Here is a 24,506-nt window from a genome sequence, read left to right as displayed (position 1 = left end):
TCCCCGGGGGAGCCCAAATTTCTCCTCCAACTCCCCCAGGCTCGCAAACCTCCCATCAATAAACAGGTCCCTCAGCTGTCTGATGCCCGCTCTGTGCCAACCCTGAAATCCCCCATCAATGTTCCCCGGGACGAACCTATGGTTCCCCCTTAACGGAGCCTCCATTGAGCCCCCCACTTCTCCCCTATGTCGCCTCCACTGCCCCCAAATCTTGAGGGTAGCCGCCACCACCGGACTCGTGGTATACCTCGTAGGAGGGAGCGGCCACGGCGCCGTTACCAGGGCCCCCAGGCTTGTATCCCCACAGGACGCCCTCTCCATCCGTTTCCATGCTGCCCCCTCCCCCTCCATTACCCACTTGCGCACCATCGACACATTGGCCGCCCAATAATACCCCGAGAGATTGGGTAACGCCAGCCCCCACCATCTCTACCCCGCTCCAAGAACACCCTCTTCACCCTCGGGGTCCCATGCGCCCAAACAAAGCTCATGATGCTGCTAGTCACCCTTCTAAAAAAGGCCCTAGGGATAAAGATGGGCAAACACTGAAAAAGGAACAAGAACCTCGGGAGAACCGTCATTTTGACGGACTGCACTCTACCCGCCAACGATAGCGGCACCATGTCCCACCTTCTTTTAAATTCCTCCTCCATCTGCTCCACCAGCCTGGTAAAATTAAGCTTATGGAGAGTCCCCCAACTCCTGGCCACCTGCACCCCCAGGTATCTGAAACTCTTCACTGCCCTCTTAAATGGGAGTCTCCCGATTCCCTCCTCCTGATCACCCGGGTGTACTACAAATACCTCACTCTTGCCTAAATTTAACTTATAGCCCGAGAAGCCCCCAAATTCCGCTAACAGCTCCATCACCCCCGGCATTCCACCCTCTGGATCCGCCACATACAACAGCAGGTCGTCCGCATACAGCGATACACGATGTTCCTCCCCACCCCGCACCAGACCCCTCCATCTCCCTGACTCCCTCAACGCCATAGCCAAAGGTTCAATCGCCAGTGCAAAGAGCAAGGGGGACAGGGGGCACCCCTGCCTGGTCCCACGGTAGAGCCTAAAGTACTCCGATCTCCTTCCATTGGTAACTACACTTGCCATCGGAGCCGCGTAGAGCAGCCTCACCCATTTGATGAATCCCTCCCCGAATCCGAACCGCTCCAGCACCTCCCACAGGTACCCCCACTCAACTCTATCAAATGCTTTCTCTGCATCCAGCGCCACCACTATCTCAGCCTCCCCCTCCACTGCCGGCATCATAATAACATTTAGTAGTCTCCGCACATTCGTGTTGAGCTGCCGTCCCTTGACAAATCCTGTCTGATCCTCATGTATCACCCCTGGCACACAGTCCTCTATCCTGGTGGCCAGGATCTTCGCCAGCAACTTAGCGTCAACATTGAGGAGCGAGATAGGCCTGTATGATCCACACTGCAAGGGGTCCTTATCCCGCTTCAGGATCAGAGAGATCAGTGCCCGCGACATCGTCGGGGGCAAAGCCCCCCCCCCTCCCATGCCTCATTGAAGGCTCGCACCAACAGGGGACCCACCAGATCCGCATACTTTTTATAAAATTCCACCGGGAACCCGTCCGGCCCCGGCGCCTTACCTGACTGCATTTGCCCGATCCCCCTGACTAGCTCCTCCAACTCTATCGGCGCCCCCAGCCCCTCTACCAGCTCCTCTTGAACCCTTGGGAAACATAGCCTGTTCATGAAGCTCTCCATCCCCCCTCTCCCCATCGGAGGCTCTGACCGGTACAGTTCCTCGTAGAAGTCCCTAAAAACCCATTTACTTCTGTCCCCTTCTGCACTACATTCCCACCCCCATCCGTCACTCCACCAATTTCCCTAGCCGCATCCCGCCTGCGGAGCTGATGCGCCAACATCCTGCTCGCCTTCTCCCCATACTCATATACCGCGCCCTGCGACCTCCTCCACTGTGTCTCTGCCTTTCTGGTGGTCAACAAGTCAAATTTGGCCTGCAAACTACGCCGTTCCCCCAGCAACCCCTCCTCCGGTGCCTCCGCGTATCTCCTGTCCACATCCAGGAGCTCCCCCACCAGTCTCTCCCTCTCCTTCCTCTCCCTCCTTTCCCTATGGGTCCGTATGGAGATCAGCTCCCCCCCGGATCACTGCTTTCAGAGCCTCCCAGACCATCCCCACCCGGACCTCCCCCGTGTCGTTGGTATCAAGATACCCCTCAATACTTCCCCGGACCCTCCTACACACCTCCTCATCAGCCAGCAGCCCCACATCCAGGCGCCAGAGCGGGCGCTGGTCCCGCGCCTCCCCCATCTCCAGATCAACCCAGTGCGGAGCATGGTCTGAAATTGCTATGGCCGAATACTCTGCATCCTGCACCTTCGGGATCAATCCCCTGCTCAGGATGAAAAAATCTATTTGGGAATAGACCCTATGGACATGGGAGAAAAAGGAATACTCCCGCGCTCTCGGCCTCCCAAACCTCCAGGGATCCACCCCCCCCATCTGGTCCATAAACCCCCTCAGTACTTTGGCCGCCGCCGGTCTCCTACCTGTCCTTGAACTGGACCGGTCCAGTGGGGGATCCAGCACTGTGTTAAAGTCTCCCCCCATGATCAGGCCCCCTGCCTCCAGGTCCGGAATGCGGCCCAACAATCGCCTCATGAAGCCGGCATCATCCCAATTCGGGGCATATACATTAACCAGCACCACCTTCTCTCCCTGCAGCCTACCCTTCACCATAATATATCTGCCCTCCTTGTCCGACACCACCTCAGCCGCCTCGAACGCCACCCTCTTCCCCACCAGAATCGCCACCCCCCGGTTCTTCGCGTCCAATCCTGAGTGAAAAACCTGCCCCACCCACCCCTTCCTCAGACGAACCTGGTCCGCCACCTTCAAGTGGGTCTCCTGGAGCATAGCCACGTCCGCCTTCAGCCCCTTCAGATGAGAAATTACCCTAGTTCTCTTAACCGGCCCATTCAGCCCCCTCACGTTCCAGGTACTCAGACGGATCAGAGGGCAACCCGCCCCCCTCCCCCGCCGGCTAGCCATAGCTTATCGACTGCTCGCCCCAGGCCAGCTCGCCCCGCCTGACCCGTTCCCCATGGCGATAACACCTCTCCTCTACCCCCCCGGCCCACGCCAGCTCCTTCCTGGCCATTCCAGCAGCAACCCGGTATCCCCCCCCACCCCCCCAGGCTAGGACCCCTCCTAGCCGCGACGCACCCTCCATGGTACTTCCGTGAGTCAGCTGACTTCTGCTGACCCGGCTGCTCCTGCCAAAACCCATCTCCTCCCGGCATGGGGTCATCCCCCTCTTGCCACACCTCCTTGGCACCGCTTCAGCGCGGGAAAGAAAACCAGTAGAGGCCACGCCTCCAGCTCCACCCCCCCTGCCCCGCAGCGCGGACAACCAGAGGAAAGCCCGCGCTTTCACACTGCCACACCCCACCCTTCTGACGCAGCTCCTTAAAATCCAGTTTCACCCCAACCCTCGGCCCCGTACAGAAGAGAACATATAAAGCACATACCACCAACGTTCCCCACATACCCCACACCCATACCCAACAGACAAACCCACCCGGAAACAGAGCAAAAAGAAAACCAGCATAAAAAAAACACGTGTCAAAATTGAAGTGCAAAAACAGCAACGGCCATAGTGTGTCCCCAGACCCTAGTTCGAGTCCAGCTTCTCCGCCTGTACAAAGGCCCACGCCTCCTCCGGGGACTCGAAGTAGTGGTGCCGGTCCTTATATGTCACCCACAGACGCGCAGGCTGCAGCATTCCAAATCTGACCTGCTTGGCATACAGCACCGCCTTCGTCCGGTTGAACCCGGCCCGCCGCTTTGCCACCTCCGCACTCCAGTCCTGGTAGATTCGCACTATCGAATTCTCCCACTTGCTGCTCCTCTCTTTCTTGGCCCAGCGCAGCACACACTCCCGTCACTAAATCGATGGAACCGCACCAGCACCGCCCGCGGGGGTTCATTTGCCTTAGGCCTCCTGGCCATTACTCTGTGAGCTCCCTCAAGCTCCAGGGGCAAATGGAAGGACCCCGCTCCCATCAACGAGCTCAACATTGTGGTCACATACGCCGGGAGATCCGACCCCTCCAGCCCCTCCGCCAGGCCCAGGATCCTCAAATTATTTCGCCTCGTGCGAACGTCCAGCTCCTCCAAGCGGTCTTGCCACTTTTTGTGAAGTGCCTCGTGCAACTCCACTTTCCCCACGAGGACCACGGCCTCCTCCTCCCTCTCAGCGGCCTGCTGCTGCAATTCCCGAATAGACGCCTCCTGGGCCGCCTGAGCTCCAAGCAGCTTGTTGGTAGTCGCATTCAGGGAGTCCAGCAACTCAGCCTTCAGCTCTGCAAAACAGCGCAGAAGAGAGGCCTGCTGCTCCTGCGCCCACTTCCACCAGTCCTCGGGTGTTCCGCCGGCCGCCATTTTGTCCTGCTTCCCCCGCTTTTCTTGGGGAGCTGCTGCAGCTTTTTCCTTTGCCCCACTCCGGGTGAGCACCATAAATTATGGGGAATGCTCCTCTAGACACCTTTCCCCACCGGGATTCGTTGAGACAGCACTGTTTGAGGCCCTCAAATCGGCCCAAAAGTCCTTAAGTAGCGGGAGCTGCGGTGCCGCACCTACAAAGCCGATTTTCTGACCGCTCCACTCCTAGTCCAGGCCATCCACCGGTGGAGAATCTGAGAAGGAGTGTTCCCCCACAGGGAAAAGTCCAAACAGCACCACTGCGAGCCCTTAAAAGAGCCCTAAAGTCCGAAAATAGTGGGAGCCACTGAACGTGCGGCTTAGCTCCGCATCACCGCTATCGGAAGTCCGTCTCCGCTTCTTCAATGGCCTTGATGAGATCTTTTCACAGTTCTTCCCTCTGCTGCTAGAATTCAGCTTTCATAAAGGCCCTCAGGTCAGCTTGAGACCTATAAGCTGGCCCTTCCCCCGCTAGCAAGCTTGCTTTTGTTTGTTGCTGCTCAGACAAATCTTGCACTGTTTCTGAGGGTCTGATAGCCAAGAAACATCCTATTCCTGGGGGAATATACTCCTAGAACCTTCCTCCACGCCTTTTCATCGAAATTCCAACCCGTGCTGCCCAAAAAAGAGCTCTTTTCTGTAATCTTAGGCAGGAGCTGCCTCTGTGTGCACACTCACTCCATAATGCACACCCGGAAGTCGGTGAGGGGCAAGGTTGAGAAGGCGGGCTTCATGAACAGCCTCAGCCGGTACATGAACCTTCGCTGCCGGCCTTGCTCTGCATCACTAACCAGCTGTCTAGCCAAGTTTGCTAAACCGGCCCCCTATTGTAATTGTGAGCAAGCTATCTCATCATGATTGATATTGTAGCTGACCTTGATTCTTTCCTAACCCAAAGGCTAAAATTCTGTAATAGAAACAGAAAATGTTGCGTTACCAAGTGTGCTTTGCCTGCTGAAATGATTCACTTCATAGTGATTTATCCTGCTGACTTTTCCATCCCTATCCTGCAACTTTGGGCAGCACGGTAGCATCGTGGATAGCACAATTTCACAGCTCCAGGGTTCCAGGTTCGATTCCGGCTTGGGTCACTGTCTGTGTGGAGTCTGCACATCCTCCCCGTGTGTGCATGGGTTTCCTCCGGGTGCTCCGGTTTCCTCCCACAGACCAAAGATGTGCAGGTTAGGAGGATTGGCCATGATAAATTGCCCTTAGTGTCCAAAATTGCCCTTCGTGTTGGGTGGGGTTACTGGGTTATAGGAATAGGGTGGAGGTGTTGACCTTGGGTAGGATGCTCTTTCCAAGAGCCGGTGCAGACTCGATGGGCCGAATGGCCTACTTCTGCACTGTAAATTCTATGTAACTTAGACACCAAAGGGCAGCGTGGTGGTGCAGTGGATTAGCCCTGCTGCCTCACGGCGCCGAGGTCCCAGATTCAATGCCGGCTCTGGGTCACTGTCCGTGTGGAGTTTGCACATTCTCCCCATGTTTGCGTGGGTTTCGCCCCCATAACCCAAAGATGTGCCGGGTAGGTGGATTGGCCACGCTAAATTGACCCTTAATGAATTGGGTACACTAAATTTATTTTTTAAAAACTTGGACACCAAAGACAATTTATTGCTTGATATTTCAGTGTTGTGCTGAAAATGAAATGAAAGTCGTAATAGTCCCTGAAGACCTTAGGTTGCTCTCCCCCTTTGTTTGAGAGAGAGCTGACTGATCGTACCTCAGGTGAGGGGGCAAGGTTGAGAAAGCATGGATAACTTCAGCTGGTATGGGAATTGAACCCGCATTGTTAAAGTTATACTGCATCATAAATCAGCCAACTGAGCTAACGTAAATATCAGTTTCCAAGTGCAAACTTGTGCTGCCTATCAAACAAAACTTGACCATGGGCCCAATATATCTCGGAGCGCTTCATCACAGGGCAAACAGTGAACTGCATCTGTTAGGGTTAAACACTGGAAATTCGGTGAATGTTTTTTTTTTGAAAATATTATATTGAGGCATTTATCATTTTAACAATTTTAAACATCAAATTTCAATAAAAACAAAACCACAATAATATACCCAACAAACCCCAGCCAACATGGCTTACACAAACAGTGACACCGTCTCCAATCAACCCCCCCCCCCCCCCTCCCCCCCCCGCTGGCAGCTTAATTTTTCTCAAATAAAACTATGAACGGCTACCACCTCCGAGCAAACCCCTGAGACGAATCCCTCAAGGCGAGTTAAATTTTTTCGAGTCTAAGAAACCCTGCCATGTCGCTAACCCACACCCCTGATTTTGGGGGCTCAGGGTCCCTCCACCGTAGTAAGATCCGACTCCAGTCCACCAGGGAGGCAAAGGCCAGGATGTCGGCCTCACTTGCTCCCTGGGCTCCTGGGTGGAAATTAGGTGAATTAAGCATCATGCACCCCACATCTCTGAACGGCAAAGCAATCAAACGTAACAGATTAGATAACCAAGGCTGACAGCTGCATGTTTCAAGCAAGTAATGTTAAATAAAAGCAAAAACAAATCCTATATAAGAAATATATACAACTTGAAATGTTTTGTATGCAAGCGCATTCTGTTCATTGCAACAACCTGTACTTACCAAGAATATACAGAAACTGAACTCTAGTACTCTGGAAAGTTTTCCAGAGTATCTGCAGCAAGCTAGCGGCGACAGAACTGCCCACCAAAAATCAAAGCAAAGTCGAGAGTGACTGTGTTGCTTGCACCCTGCGATTGTTTTAATGGGGAAATGTTGATTCTGTCCATGTGTATCTGGATAGCTCTTAAAAATGGCTTATTTTTGATCCTCAAATATGCTATCAAAATATTTTGGCTATAATTATGAATACAAGATTGGTTAGTACAAAAGAATCGCTCTCCCACTGACTGGAACATAAATTCTCCCGTTCCCATATATTACCCATTAATCTCTCAGCAAAAGTGGACTGTTTCTCCATGATGTGTATCAAAGGAGAACTGCTCTTTCTCTAGCTATTTCACTTCCTCCTTCAATCTAAGACAGAAGAAGGTTCATGAGCCTGGAGACAGTGCCTTTTTCTACCATCTTGATTTGAGATGGCAAACTGCTCAGTTATGAAAAAAGCTGATATTTTGAATTCTGAACTCTTTTTTTTGATTATAACAGTAAAAATGTGCATTTTCTTTGGCTATGGTTGTGGCCTAATCCAGTGAGCTGAGACCGAATCACTGGCACCCACAGAACCTGTACAATGATGAGGTATCTTAGTTGTTCTCTGTGCCTGTATCTCTGCTGCTTGAACCCTCTCTCCACTCAACCCTTTATACACTTTCCACTAATTTTTACTCTGGTTGCACCAAGTGTGAAGATTGAAAATGGATTCGCAAAGATGTTTGGGAAGCCCTTGTTAAAGTTCTGGCAGAATGAACAGTGTTCCAGTCAAAGTCACGTGATCTAGTTTCAGCATACTGAAAAATTGGGGCTTTCCTTCTGAGTCATCTAGCTCCAGTCTATTTACTTTAATTCTTTTGAAGTGTTGCTTTTTTCGACTTCTGAAGTCAGTTTGAGGTGCTTCGAATACCAGTGAACTGTTTGCATCGCAATCTCACACAGCATAATGCTTTAGATTTCTACTTCAAAGAACTGCATCCCTAAGAGTTTTGTGCCTTCTGTGGATTTTGCTTCTAATCGAGTAATATGAGCCAGCAGACCACACAGAAGCAATGACATCACTATTGATGGAATCTTCAAAGATTCACATTTTTGTGTCTTGAAGTTCCAGTTCTTTTTCTTCATGGCCAATCAGACAATAACAAAATGCAGTTTCACTCTGATCCAAGTTCACATTTGATGATCACAAAAGCCCTGGCAACAGAGATGCTGAATTGCAGAATCTGCATTTTAGTTTTACTATTAAATACAGTGTTGAGTAAAACTTGATTAATGCTTTGTGTACAGTCAAAGTATTATATCCTGTTACTTTTTGTTAATGAAAAAATTAAGTAAATGCTTAGATTGTTCACATCCTGTTTTTCACCTGACACCTCTATTTCTGCCAATTTGTGGTTTTAGTGTTTACAGCCATGTATTGTGCGTAAGAAAATGATGTTCAATTTTTCCTTCTATTGAGATTATTTTGTTGCTTTCATGCCGACATCAAATTCAATTAAGGTGGTTTGGGTTGAAAACAGCTGCTTCCCAAGCCATACGAGCAAATCTTATAATGCCTTTCATAACAGGCAAATATAGCATAAGCATTTTGTCACTGTCATTTGCTGAACAACTGAAGCAACTCAATAAGTCAGGATCAATTCAGTGAAAAATGATTTGTTATCATGGTGCTAGTCTGTGCAACTTCAAGATGAGGCAAATCCAAAAGCAAATTTTAAAATCTGAGTAAAAAATATTTATTTAACCAGTATATGTCAGACGAGGAGTGTTGAAGACTCTGGGTCTGTACTGTATGGAGTTTAGAAGGATATGGGGGAATCTCATTGGAACATACAGAATACTGAGAGGCCTAGATAGTGAAATTGGAGAGGATATTTCCACTAGTAGGAGAAATTAGAACCCGAGGGCACAGCCTCGGGTTGACAGAACGATCCATTAAAACTGAGATGAGGAATTTCTTCATCCAGAGGGTGGTGAATCTTGGAAATCATTGCCGCAGAAGGTGCGGAGTCCACGTCACTGAGTATCTTTAAGACAGACATAGATAGGTTCTTGATTAATAAGGGGATCAAGGGTTATGAGGAGAAGGCAGGGAAATGGGGATGAGAAGCATATCAGCCATGAATGAATGGTAGAGTGGACTCAATGGGCCAAATGGTTTAATTCTGCTCCTGTGTTTTGTGATCCTATATTGTGTACAGTGTTTATCAGTTTATTTTCAATCAACCATGTAATAGAATACTTAAATGAATGCTGAATGCTGTACTGAATCCTATTTGATTGCTTTTGTCCTCATTGTTAAAGGTCTGTGACATGTAGTGTTTATGCCCTAGTTTTCAGGCACCTTTATGAAAAAGTATTTGTAAAATCCAATGTTACTGCAGTTATATGTACAATAAGTAAGTTAAAGACTATGTTTGGCTCCAGTTATTTTGAATGTACTTATAATGGGAAACGATGCTTTCGAGCTGAAATTTAGAAACTAAAAACCATTGCTTGTTTTCTTCATGCTAAATTCAGTGATCTTTTGTATCTTGGAATTGGTTTTAATGAACAAAACTTATTGTCCATACTGCTCAGAGCCTGATTGAATTCATGAGCAACTATTAAATCATTACTGTGCCTGACTGTTCCAGGCCCAAGGAAATGAGGAGCTACTTTTTAAAGGCATGCTGCTTTGCTGAAATCAGAATCAGATGGTGCTTTATCCACTGGCAGAGGAGTATGCATAAATAGACAGGCCCAGCCTCCACAGGGAATGTATTATCCAAGCCTTTCAATGAGTTTTGTAGTTTTATGCAGTATAAGTTTAAACTTCAGTATTAGGGTCAACTGTAGTGCAACATTAGTATTCATTGTAGCTGTACTTTGACCACACACTCTGCTTCACCTACATCAGAGACTTCAGTTCATTCTGTTGCGCAAATTAAGTTATCATATTGTTCCTATTGTCGTATTTAAAATAGCAGGCTGCTGTAGTTAATTCCATCATTTAAGTTGTGCTGTACTGTAGCTGCTACTCCCAACTGATCATCTTTGATTCCACAGTAATAACAGAATAAATTGGAAAGCTACCTATAACAGATAAATTCTGTTGCATCCTCAATTTATTACAAGGGACCCAAACTATTCCTATGACCAAGGTGCCTGTTACCACAGTTGAAAAAAGCCATTTGACTATCATAGGTCATAGGTCATGTATCCAAAAAAAATCTTGTAGTTCTTCTTCTGCCTCTTATCCCCAGCCGACCATCCAATAAGCTATGGAATGACCTTCAGGCGTTTGCCTACATTATTTCTCCATTTGTAGCTAATTACATGCGCTTAGTGTTTACAAATCTTTATGTCCTAAATTTGCCCTTCGACAGTTTGAAGTTGGACTCGTGTTCTAATGCCTCAAGGAGAGAACTTGTATCATGTTTTTCGTGACCACGGGATATGCAAAGCAGTTCAGTTACTTCTTTCATGGGGTGTGCTGGCTAAGTTAGCATTGATTGCCCATCCCTAATTACCCTTGAGAAGGTGGTGATGTGCCTCTCTTGAACCACTGCAATCCATGTGATGTAGGTACATCCATGGTGTTAGCAAAAAAGTTCCAGGACTTTGATCCAGTGCCAGTGAAGGAATGGTGATATATTTCAAGTCCGAATGGTTTGTGACGTAGAGGCGAACTTGCAGCTAGTGGTCCAATGCATCTGCTGCCCTATCTGAAGTGGCAGAGGTGGCGGTTTGGAAGGTACCATTGAAGGAGCCATGACGGGTTGCTGCAGCGCACCTTGTAGATGGTACGCACTACAACCACTGTGTCGGCACCATATAGCAGATGGTGGAGTCATGTTGTCTTGAGGCTGCGTTCGAAAGAGATGCAGGCAGAGAGCACAAGAAGAAATTAAATAGCTGTGATTGCCTACATAATATAAGTAGTTTTGTGATGCCTGATAGGGAGGAATTTCTGAAGACGTCCAAATTAGAAACCAGATGTTCAGGTACAATTTTCTATTTGAGGTTTGTCGAAAATTGGCTAAATGTGATAAATGCAACTATGTATAAAGTAAGTTAGTGGCAACTCCTTAACTTCAAAACATGTTAAAAATAAGTGTGACTAGAAGCTGAAGGACCGATCAGCTAAGTTTTAACAAAATTTTACAGTACCCAATAATTTTTTTCCCAATCAAGGGGCAATTTAGCGTGCCAATCCAACTAACCTACACATCTTTGGGTTGTGGGGTTGAAACCCACGCAGACATGGGGAGAATGTGCACACTCCACACGGACAGTGACCCAGGACTGGGATTCAAACCCGGGTCCTCGGCGCCATAGTTCCAGTGCTAACCACTGCGCTCCTGTGCTGCCCTCTTGATCATCTAAGTTGATTAAAATTGTGCTCGTGGTTTAGAGAGACTTTTCAAAACGGATTTAGGGAAAAAATTAATTGGCCGATTGTGTAGATCCACGGTATGCACAAGGGTGAATTTCCACAGAACACGTGAACCACAACCAGTCCTTATTGTGGACTGTCTGAATTAAGCATTTTATTTTAGGTCCACACAAGTTGATTCTTATCAATGCTGCCTGTCTGTTTTCCATCACCTCCCCCGCCCTGTTAATGCCTGGTTGATTATATTGTTAAAGATACACAGGTGATAGACAATGTTTGATTAAGGACAGAGCACATAAAACAGTATCTTAAGTTTCCTATACGATTTTTTTGTTTTTGTTTATGGCAGTTTCTATTTGGGATTGCGCTTTTCTTTTATCCCTCCATTAATTTGATCATCTTTACTTGGTTATGCAAAATAGTTGGAGGCAGAAATCTATAATGCTGCATCCTTTGAATAAACCTAATGTTACGAATGGGAGGAGAGCTAAACAGAAGCCCCAATTCCCTCTTTTACTGTCGGTAATCATTATGGTTTTGGAAAGAGAGATGTGTGCGCTTCTCTTGGTACCCTTGAGTATGTAGTCCGATTAAATAAGATTATTTATTCACACATTCACCCTGCAAGTTTAAATACCATGATCCACACACAAAGATACAGTTAAAGGAGATAGTATAATATTATAAGTTGTAAACCGAAAGAATAGTTCATAGTTGACATGCCTGGCTCATTGTAGAACAGCAGTCAAAATGGATCCAATAAAAGAGTCTTGTTTCACTCTTGAATTGTAGCTCATTTAGGTCCAAACTGTTGAAGTCTGATATCAGGATTATTGCAGGATTCTCTTGTAGAAATTAATATTCACAGGTCACAGGTCACAAAGTTAGGCATTTGTGGTTTCGTACCAGAAGGTCCAATTTCTTTATGGAAGGACTTGGAGTAATAGAATCAGGCTGAGATGCTCTTTTAAAATGTATAGTCCTCATGTCCTTGAAGGCAAAGATCATAGAATCATAGAATTTACAGTGCAGAAGGAGGCCCTTTGGCCCATCGAGTCTGCAACGGCCCTTGGAAAGAGCGCCCCACTTAAGCCTATCCCATCTCCGTAACCCAGTAACCCCACCTAACCTTTTTTGGACACTAAGGGCAATTTATCATGGCCAATCCACCTAACCGGCAGATCTTTGGATTGTGGGAGGAAACCGAGCACCCGGAGGAAACCCACGCAGACACGGGGAGACTCCGCACAGTCAGTGACCCAAGCCGGGAATTGAACCAGGGACGCTGGAGCTGTGAAGCAACCGTGCTAATCACTGTGCTACAGTGCTGCCCTGAAAGATGACATGTCACTGTTTTCTGTGAACTACCAGTTTTGAATGAACAAATGTACAGTCCAAAAAACATGGTTGCTTCACCATGTGAAGGAGGCTTGAGACCATTAACTGTCTGTTTCTTTAAAGGCCCATTCAGACCAGGAATGCAGTTCTAAATGGTTTCAGAATATGAATGGTAATGCTTCTCAGTGTGAAGTAGGTCCCAGTGTCTTTCTAAGATGCCTTTACCTGCATAACACTAACAAGGAAAATCTCTCTCTTTTGTTTCATACTCATCATTTGGCTTGGATCGATTAAAATCTTCCTGTGAAATCCAGAAATCCAGAAATTGGTCAACCTTTAAGGTTTTTGCTACAACATTCAAGTGGAGAATCTACCCATTTTAGTCAGGAAATGGTCATCTGGATAAGGAGCGGGATTCCTGCTGTATGGTTCTAACCACTATGTTCAGTGCACGTGGTTTCCTAAACCACCATCTGACTATAGTCAAATAATTTCATTTTATAGTATATGCAAGAGTTAGAACATAAGAACTAGGAGCAGGAGTAGGCCACCTGGCCCCTCGAGCCTGCTCCGCCATTCAATGAGATCATGGCTGATCTTTTGTGGACTCAGCTCCACTTTACGGCCCGAACACCATAACCCTTAATCCCTTTTTTCTTCAAAAAACTATCTATCTTTACCTTAAAAACATTTAATGAAGGAGCCTCAACTGCTTCACTGGGCAAGGAATTCCATAGATTCACAACCCTTTGGGTGAAGAAGTTCCTCCTAAACTCAGTCCTAAATCTACTTCCCCTTATTTTGAGGCTATGCCCCCTAGTTCTGCTTTCACCCGCCAGTGGAAACAACCTGCCCGCATCTATCCTATCTATTCCCGTCATAATTTTAAATGTTTCTATAAGATCCCCCCTCATCCATCTAAATTCCAACGAGTACAGTCCCAGTCTACTCAAACTCTCCTCGTAATCCAACCCCTTCAGCTCTGGGATTAACCTCGTGAATCTCCTCTGCACACCCTCCAGTGCCAGTACGTCCTTTCTCAAGTAAGGAGACCAAAACTGAACACAATACTCCAGGTGTGGCCTCACTAACACCTTAAACAATTGCAGCATAACCTCCCTAGCCTTAAACTCCATCCCTCTAGCAATGAAAGACAAAATTCCATTTGCCGCCTTAATCACCTGTTGCACCTGTAAACCAACTTTCTGTGACTCATGCACTAGCACACCCAGGTCTCTCTGCACAGCAGCATGCTTTAATAATTTATTGTTTAAATAATAATCCCGTTTGCTGTTGTTCCTACCAAAATGGATAACCTCACATTTGTCAACATTGTATTCCATTTGCCAGACCCTAGCCCATTCACTTAACCTATCCAAATCCCTCTGCAGACTTCCAGTATCCTCTGCACTTTTCACTTTACCAGTCATCTTAGTGTCATCTGCAAACTTGGACACATTGCCCTTGGTCCCCAACTCCAAATCATCTATGTAGATTGTGAACAATTGTGGGCCCAAGACTGATTCCTGAGGGACACCACTAGCTACTGATCACCAACCAGAGAAGCACCCATTAATCCCCACTCTTTGCTTTCTATTAATTAACCAATCCTCTATCCATGCTACTACTTTACCCTTAATGCCATGCATCTTTATCTTATGCAGCAGCCTTTTGTGTGGCACCTTGTCAAAAGCTTTCTGGAAATCCAGATATACCACATCCATTGGCTCCCCGTTATCCACTGCACTGGTAATGTCCTCAAAAAAGTCCACTAAATTAGTTAGGCACGACCTGCCCTTTATGAACCCATGCTGCGTCTGCCCAATGGGACAATTTCTATCCAGATGCCTCGCTATTTCTTCCTTGATGATAGATTCCAGCATCTTCCCTACTACCGACGTTGTCAAATGTACTAAAGTAAATTAGAGCTATCATTTGACTACTGTACTCTGTTAAATCAGCTATTCTACTTCAGAGGCAAAGGCGGCATGATGGTGCCGTGGTTAGCACTGTTGCCTCATGGTGCTGGGGACCCTGCTTTGCTCCCAGCCCCGGTCACTGTCTATGTGTGGAGATGCCGGCGTTGGACTGGGGTGAGCACAGTACGAAGTCTTACAACACCAGGTTAAAGTCCAACAGATTTGTTTCAAACACGAGCTTTCGGAGCACTGCTCCTTCCTCAGGTGAATGGAGAGGTATGTTCCAGAAATATTTATATAGACAAAGTCAGAGATGCCGGACAATGCTTGGAATGCGAGCATTTGCGGGTAATCAAATCATTACAGATCCAGAGAGAGGGATAATCCCAGGTTAAAGAGGTGTGAATTGTCTCAATCCAGGACAGTTGGTAGAATTTTGCAAGTCCAGGCCAGATTGTGGGGGATGAATGTAATGCGACGTGAATCCAAGATTCCGGTTGAGGCCGCACTCATGCGTGCGGAACTTAGCTATAAGTTTTTGCTCGGCAGGAATGTTCCCTTCCAGTTGGGGAACACTTCAGCAGTCAAGGGCATTCAGCCTCTGATCTCCGGGTAAGCATTCTCCAAGGCGGTCTTCAGGACACGCGACAACGCAGAATTGCCGAGCAAAAACTTGTAGCATTATTCAAACTGATGCTTGCATCTATTGGTGGTTTTTGGGAAAATTTTTTACCTTGGGATGACAAGATCAGTGTAATTCCTTGAGTGATGAACTTGTGTTTTAAAGATTTGTCTTTTGTGGGTGGAGTAAAAGGGGGTTAATTCTTTGAAACCCAGATTTTGGATCAATGATTAGAATTTTCATGCGGATTAGTTATTGGAATAGCCTTTCTGCCTCATTTGTATCGCCAGTATGATGTGCCATTAGAAGTGATAAGTGCTTGTTTATCTCCCTGCATCAAGTGCATTGATTTTCCCCAGCTCTCTTATTCTTGGAGTTGAATGTGATGATTGATTGTGCCACTGGATAATTTCATAGAATCAGAGAATTTACAGTGCAGAGGGAGGCCATTCGGCCCATCGAGTCTGCACCAGCCCTTGGAAAGAGCATCCTATCTAACCTCATACCTCCACCCTATCCCCACAGCTCCACCCAACCTCACACCTCCACCCTATCCCTGTAACCCCATCTAACCTTTTTTGGACACTGAGGGCAATTTAGCATAGTCATCCACCAAACCTGCAGACCTTTGGACTGTGGGACGAAACTGGAGCACCCTGAGGAAACCCATGCAAACATGGGGAGAATGTGCGGAGTCTGCACAGTCAGTGAACCAAGCCGGGAATCGAACTTGGGACCACGGAACTGTGAAGCAACTGTGCTAACCACTATGCTACCGTGCTGCCCGTGGGCATGCTAATCTAATTATTTTAATGCTAAATTTGTCATTTATTGCACTGCAGATGGGTGAATGTCTCGTGTGCAAGTGTTTTGTTTTCCTGACGGTCACCACATTCCACTGTGGTAAAGAATGGAATTCTTTGAACTTGACTTTTGGGAGAAGAATGATATCGATAGAGCTATATTGTGAGTCAGTGGAAACAACACACTATCTTGCAAAGCTCTCAACGGAATCTAGGCCAAAAACTAAAAGCAGCCTTTGTAATTGTCATATTTTTACAGAGCTACTGCATTTTGGTTTAAATAGCTTTCGTTCTTAGTTGACATAACTAAGTTCATATTTGTATTGCAAATTATAGTTATGGTTAGCAAAAGGACCACCATTGTAGTCACGGACAAGAAAGCAATGTGAACAACTTTATGTGCTAACTGTGGTAAATAGAATTAAAAGTTTAAGTAAATCCTACTGAGGGTGGGAGTATAGAATTTTCAGTCTAACACATCTTATTAAGTTTACTAATCCTGAGGGCAACTTAAAAACATGCAGCGCACAATTGTAAGCAGGAATGTCTAATGTTTGTCAAGTTTGGTAATACAACCTTAAAAAGCCAAGGAAGCTATTTCTGTTTTACCTGTGGCCTGGAGCCTTCATAATGAGAATTTTATTTCAAGGTGCTTTTACATTGTGTATGCTACCTCACTAAGCTGCACCCCCATGTGCAAATAAACCCTCATCTGTTGACATTGTGGGACAAGAAATTGAGACTTGTCATTTTGCCACCGGGATAAGAGAGCTCAATTTAGGAATGTAGCTGCAAGGATTCAATCTTGGCATTTGCTGTCAGGGGCTCCATTTCACAGCAGAGCCCTGTGACTTCTTATGGAGATCAAGTATTCATTCTGAATGTAAAAGTGAGAAGACAAGCATGATGCCAATCTTCTGAAAATGGACGAAGTTGGATACAAACATAAGAGTGTTTGTTTTGCATTTGTACAGCATTTTATAACCTCTTCAAAACATCCCAAAAGAGCGTGATGTCCAGTGAATTCTGTTGAAGTGCAGTCGTTGTTATGTAGTCGAGCATGTGGTACGATCCCAGTTGATATAACTGGACGGGAAGACCACAGAATGAATCGTGGCTCAAAAGATTGTAACTTTTACTTTTTATCATAAAACATGGAGGAACAGAGTCGCGGAACTGCTAAATAGTTTTAACATCAAGAAAAACATTTATTAAATATGAAAAAATTGGATTTATGATGTAATACTCCTTTGCTCCCCCTTAGCTTAACAATTGCACACAAATTTTAAGATTAACACATTACATAATATATCTTGAGCTACAATGGTCACGCTAACACGCAAAGTCCCTTTTAAGCGCACAGGATGACTGTGATAAAACATCCTCTCTGAGCCCAAGTGAATGTGGATTTCTCCCCTCAATCCCCCAGATCATTTTTAAACTGTGAACCATCTAGTCTCACTGAACTCCGGCTTCCACATGAGTGGGCAGCACGGCAGCATAGTGGTTAGCACAGTTGCTTCACAGCTCCAGGGTCCTAGGTTCAATTCCCGGGCAGGGTCACTGTCTGTGTGGAGTTTGCACATTCTTCCCGTGTCTGCGTGGGTTTCCTCTGGGTGCTCCGGTTTCCTCCCATAGTCCAAACATGTGCAGGTTAGATGGATTGGCCATGCTAAATTACCCTTGGTGTCCAAAAAATGTTAAGTGGGGGTTATTGGTTTACGAGGATAGGGTAGATGCTTGGGTTTCAATAGGGTGCTCTGTGTAAGGGCCGGTGCAGACTTGATGGGCCAAATGGCCTCCTGCACTGTAAATTCTATGATTGTATGATTTTATGATACTATGAGTGATTTCAAATTCTATTTCCAAAAGTCACATTTTCAAATCTTTTAAATGTTGCTTTCCCTCCACTGCTTCCATCAAGGTTTTGCTTCTCGGGTTTTTCACCTCTCCCTTCAGATTTTCTTCATCTTAAAAGCTTTTACACAAACTCGAAGGTCCAGCCACCGATTTCCACAATTTTTTCAAATACCACCTCCCAAACTATTAATTTCTCTCAAATGTTAGCACTTCAGCAGAACCTTTCTGGTCTCTCAGGATCCAGTGCCTCTTCAATTTTTGTTTTTTAAAAATGTTTTTATTAAAGTTTTTCATTTTATACAATACAAAATAAACAGATTTGTACAGGCCAGATACAATTTACAAAAGCCAAACATTAGAAATAACCGCCAAAGCCCTAACCGTCCCCTTTCCTTTGTTATTTTGAAATATTTTTATTGGAATACATAGTTTACAAAAGGTGATTGCCATGTAGTAGTAATAATAAATGCTTATCATTACACGTAGACTTCAATGAAGTGACTGCGAAAAGCCCCGAGTCGCCACATTCCTGCGCCTGTTCGGGGAGGCTGGTACGGGAATTGAACCCGTACTGCTGCCTTGTTCTGCATTACAAGCCAGTTATTTACTTTTTTTTAAATTTAGAGTACCCAATTCATTTATTCCAATTAAGGGGCAATTTAGCGTGATCAATCCACCTACCCGGCACACCTTTTGGGTTGTGGGGGTGAAACCCACGCAAACACGTGCAGAATGTGCAAATTCCACATGGACAGTGACCCAGAGCCGGGATTGAACCTGCAGCAATGCTAACCACTGCAACACTGTGCAGCCCGTCATCTATTTACATATATATGAATATATATGTATAATATATACCCCCCCCCCCTTCCTCTCTTCTCCACCCCTCCTGTCGATTGGCCCTGCCCTCTCACCTTGCTATAGATGTTACTTTGGGGGTCTTGGTCTATTTCACTGTATTTATTTGTACCCTGACTGTAGGCCCCCATTTTGTCTGGGGCTGTTCAACATCCCTCCCTCCCTCCTTTCCGGTAGCATGGCTGGCGCAAACCTGTGGTTGCTGCAGATGGGGGCCATGGTGGACATTTCGGTTAGGTCGAAGTGCTGTCTCATTTGATTCCAGGCAACCATGACTGGGCTTGTTGAGTGTTTAGCTGGCGGGGATGGGAGTGCTGCCATGGCGAAGGCTCAGATGTTCGTCACAGGAGCTCACCTCCATCCTCACCCATTCCATTGCCAATTCTTTCACCAATCCCCTCACCAATCCCCTCTTTCTGCTGTGGCTGCCCAGTGGTGGTAGTGTAGGTTTGGGAGGGCCACGGACCCCTTGTTTCTTTTACTTTGTAGGACCTTTTTGGAGATCTTTGGGTTCCACTTGTGGGTCCATGTCCAGCCGTGGGCAGTCTGGATCTCCAGATAGCGCAATTTGCATTGGGCTTGTTTGACTGGTTGTCCCACCATCTCTGACCCTCCTTCCCCTTTTGCGTTCACAGGGCAGACTTCACTCTTGCTCAGATTAGCTTCTATCCCGAGAAAGCTCCAAACTCTCTCAAGAGCTTCTTGATCCCTTCCATGCTGCTTTGCGGGTTCGAGATGTAGAGGAGTAGGTAATCTGCATAGAGTGAGACTCTGTGCTCTCTGTCTCCTCTTCCCTTCCAGTTTTTCGCCGCCCTGAGGGTGATCGTCAACGGCTTGATTGCCAATGAATAGGAATGGGGACAGCATTCTGCCTTGTGACCCTGTGCAGCTGGAATTATTCAGAGCTGGTGGTGCTGGCCTGAACACTTGCCATGAGGGCGTTGTACAGGAGCCTCACCAATGAGGTGAACCCTGTCCCTAGCCCAAACCGCTCTAGGACATCTGAGGTACTTCCACTCGACTCTCTCAAAGACTGTTTCTGCGTCCAGGTAGATGATCACTTCTGGGGTTCTGTCCCTGGATGGGGTCATTATCACGTATGATGTTCGCTATTAGCTGTCTACTGAAAACAAAACCCAGCTGTTCTTCTGCGACCACCATGCAGTTCTCCAGTTGCTTAGCCAGGATTTTTGTCAGCATTTGTGCATCCTATCATCTCCAACGACTGGCATGTCCAGTCCATCGAGAAATTGTTTAATCTCCGTGCCACGTCGGGGAGCTCAAAGGTGTACAGCCCCATGGTAGAAGGCCTCAAATGCTTCATTGGCCATTTATGGTTCGGCTACCAGTCTGCCTTTGCTGTCCTTCACCTGCGCTACCTCCCTCGTGGCTTCCTGCTTTCTCAGCTGATGAGCCAGCAGGTGGCTGGCTTTTTGTCTCCCTGTTTCTAGAAGGTCCCCCATGTCTGACTGAGTTGGTGCACTGCTTTCTTGGTGGATAGCAGGTTAAAGTCCAGTTGTAACTTTTTCCTCTCTGCCAGGAGCTCTACGGTCGGGGCCTTGGAGTATCTATGCCTTGTCAACCCTTGACTTCACTGAACAGTAATCTGTTCTGGTTCCCAGTTTTCTCTGTTCTGTTAACTCTGGGTTTCTGGGAAACTTCTCTTTAGTTTCCTTGACTGGTTGGACTTGGGTTTCTGGCATCTCTTTTCTTAACCATTGTTCCATAGTATCGCTTTTCTTCTAGGAAGGTTGAGAGAGATGTTCCCTCTTGAGCCTTCTAAAACCAATTGCTTCTAGCAAGGCTGAGGGAGCTTCATTGTCTCCTACTACCTATCTCCAACTGCAATCAAATTAGTTAAACTAAAACTGAAAAGCTTCTCTACATTACAAGGCCCCAGTTGCGAAGCAGCCACTGCTGGTTGATTATTTTCATACCATAGCCCCCTCTAAGCACAACAGAATCACAGTTGGAATTGAAACAATCCCCACACATAAAAGCACCTTTGTCCAGCATGAATCTAACTATAGGTTTTTACCTTTCCAAGCACAGAAACATTAAACTCACTTAAAACTATACCTTATTTCTAATGTTTACCAATACAAATATGAATTCCTTAAAATACCTTTGTTTTCCTAATACATGAGAACTAATGTGTGCGCGCACATTCTTCATCAGCCAAAGAAGTAATTGGCTAATTATGGATTCAAATCTGCACATATCTACAATGCTTCAGTGGTATCTGACCGCAAGTAGATTTCCTCTTCCCTATAGTCTGAAACACACCTTTAACTTGCATTTTCTGGGTAAATGGTGGCAAGATTCAAAGCTCGAAAGAAGAATCTCTATGTTCAGATAGCATTGATCCTTTTTCTACACTCACACACAAGAATGGAATCATTTAGGGTGGCACAGTGGTTAGCACTGTTGCTTCACAGCGCCAGGTACAATTCCCGGCTTGGGTCACTGTCTGTGCGGAGTCGGTACGTTCTCCGTGTCTACAGATGCTCTGGTTTCCTCCCACACATCCCGCTGTTGTGTAATTTGGACATTCTGACTTCCCCCTCTGTGTACCCAAACAGGCCGGAATGTGGTGACTAGGGGCTTTTCATAGTAACTTAATTGCAGTGTTAATGTAAGCCTACTTGTGACAATAAAGATGATTAAAAATTAAAGTCCTGAAGCTTCAAGTCAGGAAAAAGGGAAGAGGCAATATTTATTTTGTCAGCTGCACTATTTTAACTAACTTCTTACCTCTTGTTTTCAAATAGGGAAAGGTTCACCTGGAAGTAAAACTTAATGAACTTATAACCGAGACAGGATCAGTTTGTCAGCAACTGGTAGTGCGGTGAGTACAGATCTGAGAGAGCAATCGTTATTTATTTTTTTTAAAAATCATTTTTATTGAGAAATTTTGATTTTATACAACATTGACGCACCTTAGTAAAATACCGAAAATAACAATAATATTAACAATCATATACATTCGCCCCATCCCCATGAACAACCCAGCATTTTAACAACAACACATATTAACACACTATAAAGTTACAGAATAAACACTACAATAATGCCCCCCCCCCCGGGTTGCTGCTGCTATTGACCCAGTTACCTATCTCTGAGCCAGGAAGTCCAAAAAAGGCTGCCATCGTTTATAGAACCCTTGTATTGATCCTCTCGGGGCAAATTTGACCTTTTCCAATTTTATAAATCCCGCCATGTCACTGATCCAGGTCTCCACACTTGGGGGCCTTGCATCCTTCCATTGTAACAGAATCCTTAGCAATCGTTATTTATGTGAACTATCATATAGAAGCTGACTATTTGATATTTTAAATTTAAATTTGCTACTTCCAAGGCCTCAGCAATTTTCAATCATACTAACCGTTCATAATTATTCTGAATTCTAAGAAAAGGAATGTTAAAACTCTTGAATTTCTCTAGTCTTTAAATTTTTGAATGCATATGATGGAATATCAATCCTACTATAGAGAGTTGGTACCATTGATTCAGTGCTCTGTAGATTTTGAACATCACTGTAATTTTTGATCTCCATCATTCCATCAATGTAAAATTAATTGAAACAATTTGAATGTTTTGAGCAATACTCCAGTTTTGCACCAATGCTGCATTGTGTATTTTTGCCAGGGGGTTCCAATCTGTGACAGATTGAAAATCAGAATCTGATTTTCAGTGTTGCAGGAAATGTAAGGTGGAGATGTTGCAAAGATGGTTTTGAGAGAAAAAGACAGTGGAAGCTTAGAAACTCTTGTCTTTTAGGGGATCCATTTCCCATACCTGTCAGAAAGCTTTCCCACTTGAACTCGTGGATGTCTGCTACCAGACTGTCTGGCATCTTTAAAGAGTAGTTTCATCATTAGGTACAAAGTCAAACCTGCCACTAGGGAAACACATAATCCAACCCATTGTGACCCGTGGGTGCTGGAGGTTTTAAATTAGGCACAAAGTCAAACCTGCCACTAGGAAAGCACATAATCAAACCCATGGCTTCAGCTTCTCGTATCAGTAGTGGGAATTTGAAAATTGGTTACATGATAGTTAAATGCTACATTTTGCTATCCTGTGGTGAAAGAATTCCTTGTTTGTTGTGAGAGAGGTTTGCTGAAGAATTCTGAGTTAATTGATCTGACTTTTGTTCTTGGCACAGACTTTTGAAGAAATGTACACCTTTGATTAAACGTTTGCATCCGTTTTACTGTGAGCCAACACTCCATTAATTTTCTTTTTTTAAGATCTCTACTTTGACGTTGTTTTCTCCTGTTGGATAGGTTGCACTATAATGAGGACATGATGGCTACCACCAAAGTGTGAAACAATAGAAATGGCATTTGTAGCGTGCTCTGATGATCACACTATTTCTCTTAACATGAGGCAAAATAGTTTACTTTTACATTGCAACCAATGATCCAGATAAGAATAGAGGATACTTAAATTGCAACAGTAACTACAGTTAAACAGACTATTGGCTGTAAAGCACTTTAGGATGTTTTGAGGTTGTGAAATACACTATATAAATGCAAGTCTGTCACCGATGAAATGGACATCTGTTGAGCTGTGCACGTTCTCAACTGGGCAGTTACTGCATTTAAATTACAAGACTATGCTGGCCCCTATCAGGCACTGTTTAGGACTAACAGTGTTGTTCAGGAGAGTACAGTGTAGCAGTTCAATCAACAGTATTTTAATGTAAATTTTAAAGAAGAGTTGAGTATCCAATTCCTTTTCCCCCAAAAATTACCCAAATCAACCTACCCTGCACATCTTTTTTTGAGTTGTTGGGGTTGAGACCCGTGCAGACATGGGGAGAATGTGCAAACTCCACATGGACAGAGAGGACTATGCCGAGAGGCAGCAGTGCTAATCACTTTGCCACCGTGCTGCCCTTAATTTAAATAATGTTGCACAGAATTTGATAATCCTAATTGCCAGTTTGATAAAATGCAGTTGTTTATCTCTAGAAAACTTGTGCTCTTTTAGAAATAATCAACGTTCCTTAAATACATCCCAAATACAAAATATAATTTTTCTTTGAGCGTTAAACCTTTCTGGCTCTTTTTGCTACTTGACTGTACTGAAAACTAGGTTCATGTAAAACTTTCCTTTCAGATTTTGAAAATTACAACAGATTTCAATATTTATTAGGAAGGAAGTAGTCTTGCTATCAAACCCCAGATAGAATGATGAGTTGTTTTCATGACCAAGATCTAGATGGCCAGGGTGAAGTGTAGCAGAATTATGGGGCAGTGGTAGTATCTATTTAATATAGATACACAGTCGAGCACAATATCCTGTTTTGCAACTGACAATGTTTTTCACAGATGTTATAACTTTGCTACTGTTATTGCATGAGGAGGAGAAACTGTACCTTTGAGAGAGATGTTCACTTTTGGATTGGATAGCATCACCTCATTGATATTCTTCTGCTTCTTCCAACTTTTAAATGGTGACGATTTCCACAGTCAAATGACTATGAGCAGGAAAAAAAATTAAACAGAGTGAAGCAAATGCAGGATGAGGAGGAGAGAATTGATGCTGATTTCTTACCCTTTCCGCATCTGACCTGATGCCGATTACTG

General features: G+C 45.3%; 1 protein-coding gene across 2 annotated transcripts in view; it reads left to right on the top strand.

Annotated features, from left to right (window-relative positions):
* Positions 1-24,506, top strand: part of rasa2 (RAS p21 protein activator 2) — a 204,215-nt gene that overhangs the window by 84,361 nt on the left and 95,348 nt on the right. For both annotated transcript variants that reach the window (XM_038815283.1, XM_038815284.1), the window contains one exon: positions 21,681-21,757. In XM_038815283.1, the coding sequence (XP_038671211.1) occupies positions 21,681-21,757 (77 nt within the window). The remainder of the gene's footprint in view (positions 1-21,680; positions 21,758-24,506) is intronic.

Source organism: Scyliorhinus canicula, chromosome 13 (assembly GCF_902713615.1).
Source record: "Scyliorhinus canicula chromosome 13, sScyCan1.1, whole genome shotgun sequence".
NCBI lineage: Eukaryota > Metazoa > Chordata > Chondrichthyes > Carcharhiniformes > Scyliorhinidae > Scyliorhinus > Scyliorhinus canicula.
This window is presented reverse-complemented; position numbering and strand designations above follow the sequence as displayed.